Genomic DNA, 9,626 nt, shown 5'->3' on the forward strand with positions numbered 1-9,626 from the left:
GGGGCAGCTGTACATATCCCTTTAATAAGTCTTTAGTTTGTCTAGGTTTTCTGGGAAAAAAAAAAATCCACAAGGGTCTAAGAAAAACGTTCAGGCATTTTTGCAGGACACTTGTGATTGTTAAATCCTCTGAACTGACCAGAACCAGGAGGGAAGAGGGGAGGAGAAATGGAAAGGAGGAGGGGAAAAGGTCCTCAGTGGGTTGGTTTTTGGCAATGAAGTCAAGATATCAGGGTCCCAAGGGGAGAAAAGTGCAAAACCAAGCCAGAAAATTGGGGAAAAAAACCAAACGAACAACAACAACAAAAAAAACCAAGGCAGAGCGGTTGATGGAGAGACCACCGGGTGCCGGGCACAGGAGGGCTGTGAGCTCTGCTCTGCGAGTGGCGAGAACCCGGCTCTGGTCGTTTTGTCACTGAGCGGGTTCTGGCCGGGCAGCAGACGGCAATCTGTAAACATCACGAGGGAAAACACCAGTCGACACTAGACATTTTGTTTTTATAATTTTTTTTTTTTTGTAAACACTTTAGAGACAGACCCACAACGCCTTTCAAAGGTGAAAAAGAAAATGCCCTTTCCCTCCTGAGATGAGGATGAGGGGAAGGATACTGGGTGATTCTTTCTTCTCTCAAACTCGCTCTCATTCAATCTGGTGTCCTCAGGGAGAAAGGGAGAACCATTCTCTGGAAGTCAGTGCAGGAGGGGTGCCCTGTTCCCACTGGTGTCCCCAGCTCAGCTCTGCCCCAGTGTCCGAAGCCTCCTCTCAGGAACGGGGGCCTGGCTGTCCCTGTGGGGACCGTAAGATGTAAGTCGTGCTCCATCGGGCCCGAGGCCAGCCACGTGCATCCCGCTGAGGCCGGGCAGGGGCACCTGTGGTTCCGGTCTAGGGGCCCCAAAGCCAAACATCATGCCGGGAATTTGGACTTGCAGCCGGCACCAAGCTCCATTCCCTCTGCCTCACTCTTCCCCTCGCCTTTTCTTCACCCCACGTCCTCAGTTTTTGAGGTGAAGGTAAAAAGGGCAAATGTCCCTGAATAGTTTGACATCATCAGCTGTTCTGGGAGTTTACTTGGAATAAATAAAATAAACCTAACAAAGAACAAAAGAAAACAAAAAACGAGAGAAAGAGGGAGAGGGAGAGAGAGAGAGCGCGCGCAAAAGAGGCCCCCAAACCCTTGGATTCACATGAGATGAGTTGGGTTTTGGTTTCTCTGGGCAGAAAACAGAAAAGTGCCAGCCCAGAACTTGGGAGGGACAGGTAGGATGGGGACAGGAGAGAATGGTCAGCAGTAAAGCAGGGCGCCTGGGGGAGAAACTGGGCCTGGACGACGGTGATAGGGGAGCACATGTGCACATCTCGGGAGGAAGCTGGTTGTGCTGGTCTGCTGTGCAAACAGAGACTTGGGTGGCAGGGCCCCAGGTCTGGCCTGGAGGCCTCAGATTCATCTGGAAGCGGGTGAGGGCGGTGGGTGCAGGCGGGAAGAACCAGCCAAGCGCTGACTGCTGACAAGCGCTGCAGGGAACGAGGCGCCGTCCCACACTCGGTCTTGTCCAATGAGTGTGCTGTCCACGCGGGGACGCAAGCAAGATTATCCCATCCCCAAAGAAGCAGCAGAGATACCCACGCCACCGAGGGGCAAGGAGCTGCCCCGGCCCCCCAGCAAGCACGAGGCACAGCTGGGGTGCAAAGCAGCATCCTGTCCCAGGGCTTGTGCTGCTGCTCCTGCCCAGCACTTTCCAAGGGACCTTCCTGAACCTTCCTCGGGGAGATTCGCCCTAGACACGGGGAACATGAGGGGCCTCCCCCCAACTCACCTTCCTCTACCCGGCAGGTTCTTCCTCGCAATGTGCGAGTCTGGACTCTCATCCTTCCCAGGAACCCTCCCCACCCCACGGAACCCCTGCTGCTGAGATGCTCCCCTCTCCCCCGACCCCTCTTGGCCGGGGGAGGCGGGGCATGGGGTGCCGTGAGGGCAGCTCAGCCCCCCTCCCCGCCTCCAGGCCCCAGAGCGACACGACCCCAACCACGGGCTCACCTTTGAGAGGAGTCAGCAAGCGAGCCCAGCAGGGTCAGTCCGCGGGGTGTTCTGGACAAGATCTGTTCACTTCAAACCACGAGTCTATGCAACTGAGGGGAGATGTAAAGGGAGACACATCACCGGCTGGCCAGGCCGCTCCCTGGGGGCTAGCTCCAAGGGTCGGGTCTCTGGGCAGGGAATGCCTGATGCTCACCTGCGGGGACCCCACATACCCACTGTCTGCTAGCAGAAGGGAGGACACCCAGGGAGGTCCTGGCACAGCCGGGGTCCCGGTGCAGTGCGTATGGGCTTGGGGTGGACCTAGGCGCTGCAGGATGCAGGAAGTGTGCCCTCGAGAGGGACAAGGCCTCAGGGGCATGGAGCCCAGGAGGACGGCAACAGCTACGGGTCAGAGGGTGAGAGTGGGAGGCTGCACAGGGCAGCCAGTCAACTATCTCCAAGGCTTAAAGGGCAAAGAAGTGGGAACAAAGCCCTGGCAGGCTGGTCATCGCCCTGAGCAAGCCCTCTCCTGAGTCACAGGAGCAGCCTGAGGTTCCCTCCCTGGTCTCCCTCTCAGGAGACCCCCAAGCTCTACCTGGCTTGGCTGGCTGTGGTGGGCAGCCAGCATCTAGTCCTCCTTCCTGGAGAAGGTGCGCCAGGGGAGGACTGGCCCTGTGGCTTAGTGACATTGCTCAGGAGAGCCAGACAAGAGGCTAGCAAGGAAATCCTGGTCTCTAGTGTTTACAGAAAGCACTGTCTGAACAGAGAGGGAACAGAAATTGGCCCAAGACAGCTTTCTGTAAAACATCTGGGTATTTTCAAAATAGGAACCAGACAGATCATTTGCATAAGTCTCTCCCAGAGCTGAAGACTCCCTTCTTCTGGCTCTGGTCAATGCTTCCCTGGGACACTGGAGTGCTGGGTGCTGCGCCCAGGCCAAGAACCCCTCCCCTTAGGCCTCACTTGCGCCTTTCTGACACCGGCCACATCCATGTGCTGCCCCATGGCCAGTGGCCCCGTGAATCAGGCTTTGGAAAAGCCTGTGTGTCAGGAAGCAGCTCTGGGGCTCCAGGGGCCGAGAACAGGTGGAGGCCACGGGCAGCACAGAGCGTCCTCCTGTCCTGGGTAAGGAGGTGTCTTCTTTCCAATTGTAAACAAGAATGAGGCTCATGCTGGAGCCTGAGGGCGAATCTCAGTCCTGCTAATTATAGCCGCTGGCAGCACGGGGGCCCACAGGTAGTGGCTATTCCTGCCTGCTGGGCCTCTGGGGAGGAGGGGCAGGGCCAGGGCAGCCAGCACACCCCTCCGTGCTGACCCCCCCCCCCCCCCCCCCCCCGCCACCCCCGCCCGTGCGCCCCCACCCCCCCCCGCCACCAGACCAGGGTCTGCACACTGGAGCAGAGGGGCTCACAGAGATGGAGGGGGACTCAAACTTCCAGGGGGCAGGGGCTCCACAGGCCTCCCCGTCGGGCCCGCCACCCAGGCTCTGTGCTCAGCACGTCCAGAACTCCCCACCTGCTGACCTCTGCCTCGACTCCACTCAGAGTGCTGGGGGACGGGGTGGCTAGTGACAGTCTGCCCTTCTCTCCCCCCACCCACAGGGAAGGGGCCCTCTGGGGTCTGGGGTGCAGCTAAGCTGGCCCTGCCGGCCCTCTCGTACCTTTTGTGATAAATGCACAGGCAGGGCAGCCTGGCTATCGTGTCCCCCTGAAGCAGCTCCTCCAGGCAGATCACACACTCACCCGCATCTTTAGTCAGCACGTCATCTGCAAAGGGGGGACAGAGGAGAGTCGGGGGGTCAGTCACCAGCAGGCAGGGATCTAGGAGCTGCTTGGGACTGCATGGGTCACCTGAGTCAGCGAAAGCCCAAGAGGGACCTTGACATAAAGGTCCTCACTGTGGACACAAGACATGCAAACCACACGCTAACTACCTGAAGACAAAATGGGATTAATCACCAAGTAAGCGGCCCAGGCGAGGAAGGACGAAAAAGGCTTGGAGGAGGAGGCGTGCAGCACAGGCAGCACGAGACAGAATGGTTCCCTGAACAGACTTTCCCCCTAAACATACACACAGACCAGGTGCACTGGATTTCTGGCTTGGAAAAAATGGTGATGAGGAGAGTGGTACGAGGCAAGGGTGAAGGGAAGAAACAGGTACCCCAGCAAATACGCGTACATGTGTGTCCACATTATTCACAAGAGCCAAAGGTGGGAACAACCCAAATGTCCGCCAGCGGATGAATGGAGAAATGAACTGCGTGGACCCACACAACGGCGTATGCACTCAGCCAGGAAAGGGGTGAAGAGCTGACGCCTGCTGCAACGTGGATGCACCTCGAAAACATGGCGCTGAGTGGAAGGAGCCAGATGCAAAAGGCCACCTGCTTTCTGATCCCGTTTATGTGAAATGTCCAGAGGAGGCAAATTCAGAGACAAAAAAGTAGGTCAGGGGCTGGGGGCAGGGGGCACTAGGGAGTGACTGCTTAATGAGTAAGGGATTTTCCTTTGTTTTTCTTGTGGTAACGTGAGATCTCTTAACATGAGATCTACCCTCTTAACAAAAATGTAAGAATACAGTATACTATTGTATGGAAGCCCCATAACTGAAACTTTCTGCCAGTTGAATAGCAATTGCTTGTTTCCCTCTCCCCTGTCAACCACACTTCTCTCTGGTTCTATGGGGTTAACTGCTTTAGATCCTTCATGTAAGTGGAATCATGCAAGGAGTTCCTTCTGGGATGATGAAATGTTTGGAACTAGACAGAGATGGTGGCTGCACAACATTGTGAATGTCCCAAATGCTACTACACTGTACATGTAAAAATGGTTACTTGTGTGTTACACAAATTTTAACTCAGTTACATATTTTAAAAAGACACCCCACACCCCACCAGAAAAGAATGAATGGAAGGAAGCTGCTGCCCACCATGGCCCCAAGCGAAGCCGTGACCAGAACAGCCTGAGCACAACAGGGGACCGAGCCAGCATCCCCTACGACATTTCTATGACATTCTGGGCACTGGTGACTCAGTGAATAAGCCACGGTCTCAGGATTCAAGAAACTCATAGCCTAGCAGGGGCGGCTGAACAAGAAGACGGAAATGAACAGCACAGGAATTCCAGGAAGTCTTATGATGCACACAGATCCAGATGTGAAAAGTACGGGAGATGCCCAATCGGGGAGGGGACTGTTCAGGGAGGGATATTCCAGGCAAAGGGGACAGCATCTGTGCACCTGGCAAGGCAGGATGTTTGCTGTGGTAAGTGCAGAGTCCTGGGGCCATGGGGGGGTAGGTGAGACCAACTTCCTGAGGACGGACTTGTATCCTGCTGTGCTACCTGGGCTTTATCTGGGTCACTGAAGGGCCTTGGAGACGCACTGATCACACCTAGTCTCCTGAAACTACTGGAAATGACTGGAAGAGCCCACAGATGGGGAGCCCGCTATGGAGGCTAATGCCGTGGTGCAGGAGAGATGAACTCAAGGCCGGCACCAGCAATGGGGGGAGGTGGATGGCATGAATTGGGCCAGCTGGGCAAACGGGGGGCAGGGGAGGGGAGCGCACACTTGTCAGAGCGAGAGGGAGCCAGGAGGAGGGCCAGCTTGGGAAGTAATGATGAGCTCAGAGCTGGGTGGTAGGCGCTGACCGGGCGTCTCCCCCAGGATGCGCTAATGGAAACCTGCTGGAGTCCATTCAAGTCCAGATCTGGGGTTTAGAGGAGAGATGTGGGCAACAGGGGTAGATGTGGGATAAAGAGCTTAGACAAATCTCAAGAAGGCAGACGACTGAACCCAGGTGAATTCTAATATTTGAAAGGCAGGTGAAAGAGGTGAAGTCAGCAAAAGGTTACCCAGAAGTTCTCAAAACCATAGGAGAAATACCCTGAGAACAGGTTCTGGATGTAAAGAAAGCAAAGCCTGAAGCAGGGCAACTCCCCACTTCTGAAAGATTTTAACTGATCGTGAACACTGCCAGTGATACACACTGAGATTTCATGTGTGTTCGGTGAGCCTCAGGATCTTACAAGCCAGGCAGGGTACACGGTGTTATTCCTGTTTTGCAAACGGGGACACTGCAGCCAGAGAATCAGACACCTTGCCAAAGTCAGAGGGCTCATGAATGGGGCAGGGCCAGGGACCCTCTGTGGGGCTGCCCTCCACCACTACGGTTTCTTTGTGCCCTCTGATAACTTTAGTGGAAGGGGAAACATCTGGGGCCCATAAAATGAGGATTCTTCATGGCCTAGAAGGGTATGGTGACTCAGAGCCCCCCATCAGGAACCCCAAGGAAAACAACTAAGACAGAATCAACTCAATACTTAAGTCCTTATGCACAAGAGCTGGGAGAGAAGTCACTTTCAGCTTCCAGGCCACCAGGACAGCCTGTGGTCATGTTCTCTGTTAAGATCTGCCTAACCCAAAGCCCCAAAGCCCACCTGAAAGGGCGACGTGGAGGGAAAAGCAGACAGCACACAGTCGGTCTGCCACTGGAGTGTAACTTCAGACTCCAAACGTGGCAAGTGGCACATCTGTAAAAGGGTATGATCCCATTTTTAAAAAAGCACTAGTACCATACACATTTAAACATTTGTGTGTGTGGAAGCACAGGAAAAAGTCTGGAGGGAAACACACACTTTAATAGTAGTGGAGGAAAGGAGGATTAGAAGAAAAATATTTTTATATATTTTTGAATTGTTTGAACAGGCATTAGTTTTATAATTAACAACCCCCAATAAAGAAACAGACTAGTGTTTTCATTTCACTCTGAAATGTATCAAAAGGATAATATGGATTGGTGGGTGGAGAGACGTGTGATAGAGCAAGTACAGTATAATGCACACTCTAGGTGGGGGGTATTTTGGTTTTTACTGCAAAACTCTCAACTTTGCTGTACGTTTGACATTTTTCATAATAAAATACTAGGAGGAAAAAACTCCAATAAAGACGGGAGGAAAAATAGACCAGCTCTGAGAAGGCAGTCATACTGCAGACCTTCTTGGGCATTTATTCCCACTCTCTTTGTCTCCGGCATCTCATCTGTAAAGTGAGGATCTGAGATACAGCCCCTTTTCCGTGCTTCCCTCCTCACTTATGGATGATTTCCTTGGGAACACAGCAACATTACTGATTCCGAATCAGCGTCCCCTTCTGATTGGTGAGTCAGCTGGGAGCCCAGGGGCAAGTCAGAATTTCCTCAGTCCCAAACAGTTTTCTGCATGAGCTGCGCTCCGTCTGTCCTGTCAGGTCCAGGCTGGGATAGGGGGCAGGAGCCAGGCAAGGGGATGAGACCTGGGGCTTGCTTCTTCAGCGGGACTGGACTGGACTCTCTTTTCTCGCTAGGTATCACTAGGGGAAGGGGAAGGAGAAAGAGGCACGAGGGTGGTTCATCTTCTTATCAAGGACTCAGACTTGAGCACATGGAGGCTAGACAGTAGACTTTTCTTACGAGCAGTCGATTGCCACCACACAACCCATACAGAGCATCTTCATGCACAGTGCTTAGCAGCCAGCCTGGGTCTGCAGCACGGATGGGAAGAACTAAACCGCACAGCTGCCTGCCCGGTTGGCACAGTGGGGAGCACATTTCACCAGCACCCAGAGCCCTGGCTGCAAAAGGCTGCCTGAGGGGTCCTGGGGTGAAGAGGAGCCAGGGCTGGGACCCTGAGAGCGCGGGGCAGCAGGGAGTGCTCACACCCAGCGCAGTGCCTGGGGAGCAACATCTCCCCACAGCGGAAGGCAGGAGCCCAAATCCAGCCACAGGCCTGAGTGGGTTGGGTAAAACTTCCCGTCCCAATCCTTGGGCTCTAGGAGTGAGCAGCCCCCAGGTGTCCCTGGGCGCCTAGCAGGCGAGGGGAAATGGCTGAAGCTGAAGCCTGGCTATCACCCAGATCCTACGAGGCTTCCGCACTCTTGTGATGGGAGCCTGCTGTCTGCTGTCGGAGGACTTTGCAGTCTGAAGCCGGGAACCCCGAGCCTGGCCCAAGTTAAGGCCACTCTGCAGATGGACCCAAACGCCCCGGGGCACGCGAGGTCCCTAGAGGAGGGGGGCTCAACTGATGCTGGCTGATAACACAGAACCAAGCTGTTCTTTCTTCCCTTTTCTTACTGCCTCTCAAGCACCCACAGCCGCCAGCTTCCTGACACCGTGTGCAAAGCCAACGGCCCTGCCCAGGGGGGAGTGCGGAAGTGTGCCTGGCCTGAGGGATGGTGCTGATGGTGCCAATGCCTGGCCCTCTAGCCAGCCCAGAGTGGCGGGCGATGCTCTCTGTGACAGCGCTGCGGTGGGAGGTGATGGCACACTTCTGCCCCCTCCCCGACAGCTGCTGTTTATCTGAGAAAAGTGATCGAGGAGGAGGAGAAAAAGGAGCCCTCACTTCTTTGGGGCCACAAATGTCGCACACACATCTCAGTGAATCCTAAAGACCCTGGGGGTGGGGGGGTCTGTGCTTCAGCTCAGCTGGTAAGCGGCCATGACTCCCACGCCAAGTTCCTTCCACTTGGCCACCCTGCCTCCTTTCCTTAAAAGACCAGGCGGTAGAGTCTCTTCCTTGCGGCTGGAAACCACCACCCATCTCATAGACAGCTTCAGATCTTTCTCTTTGTGAACTTGGTGGAGGAACCTGGGTGCTCAGCATGAATAGGCCAGGCTGAGGGGGCTGTACTGCTGCCCTGCAGAGAGCACAGGCTCGACGTCCCCCGAGGGGACCCGCGGAGCTGCCGGCGGCATGGAGGGAAGGCTGGTGTGGTGCAGCTGAGCGGTGCCATACAGAACCCACTTCCCCTGCTGCCTGATGGCAGTCACGGTCCTGGGAGGAATGAAGGTGGGGGCCAGAGGGAGAATCCCCAGCAAATGACTCAGAAACAAAGGCTCCACCACCAGCCTCATTTCCAGCCTAGGTGTGGAAGAGCCCAGGCTTGTAGACCCTTTGGCATGCGCAGAGCTGCTGGCCCAGCCTCCTGGGGGACAGGAAGGGGCCGTGCTACCACTGCCAGGCGTCGCCAGCTCCCTTCTTGGGAAATACGCAGGCAAAGGGGAGACTTTGAGTAGAGAGTTCCCCTACCAGCAGTGGCGTCTCCACCACAACCCACAGACTGTGAGGCACGACCCAACTGTTCTGGATCCACCGCAACCCACAGACTGTGAGGCACAGCCCAATCGTTCTGGATCCAACTGTTCTGACGAGATGGGCTGCGATCACGACAAGCAGAGCAGCTCCGCAGGGCTTCGTGTTTACAGAGGCTGCCCGGTGACCCCATTCAGTCCCCTCTCCTCCGGTCTCCCTCCCACCCACTCCTCATTCACCCAGCGGCCTGCCGGGAGTCCTCCCTTCCCTCCTGCAGGAAGAGCGCCCAGACAGACACCTCCAGACAGACACCTCACAGCGAGACTCAGCCGCTGCTAGGCATTGAACAATAGCTCCTGGCAGTGCCCCACTGGGCTGGGCACACTCCCCGGCCAGAACCTGGCTCCCCAAGGCCCAAGAAAAGGCACTGCCATCCCAACCACAGGATCGCTGAGAGCAGAGACACAGGCCAAACAAGCACTATTTACACAGGTCTGCTGGCTGGGGCTAAACTAGCAGGAGGCATTCCTGCTTTGGGGGG

The 9,626-nt window shown here is 55.5% G+C and overlaps 1 protein-coding gene across 2 annotated transcripts in view; it reads right to left on the bottom strand.

The window, feature by feature from the left end:
• Positions 1–499: 499 nt before the first annotated feature.
• Positions 500–9,626, bottom strand: part of ZNRF1 (zinc and ring finger 1) — a 101,349-nt gene continuing 92,222 nt past the window's right edge. The window contains exons 3-5 of one of the 2 annotated variants that reach the window (XM_007462940.1): positions 3,679–3,784; positions 2,037–2,128; positions 500–683 (exon numbers count right to left, since the gene is read on the bottom strand). In XM_007462940.1, the coding sequence (XP_007463002.1) occupies positions 2,071–2,128; positions 3,679–3,784 (164 nt within the window). In that variant the 3' untranslated portion in view covers positions 500–683; positions 2,037–2,070. Of the gene's footprint in view, positions 788–2,036; positions 2,129–3,678; positions 3,785–9,626 lie in introns of both variants that reach the window. The other variant, XM_007462939.1, reaches the window with a different exon arrangement.

The sequence above is a fragment of the Lipotes vexillifer genome, unplaced genomic scaffold (genome assembly GCF_000442215.2).
Source record: "Lipotes vexillifer unplaced genomic scaffold, Lipotes_vexillifer_v1.1 scaffold70, whole genome shotgun sequence".
In the NCBI taxonomy this organism is placed as follows: domain Eukaryota; kingdom Metazoa; phylum Chordata; class Mammalia; order Artiodactyla; family Lipotidae; genus Lipotes; species Lipotes vexillifer.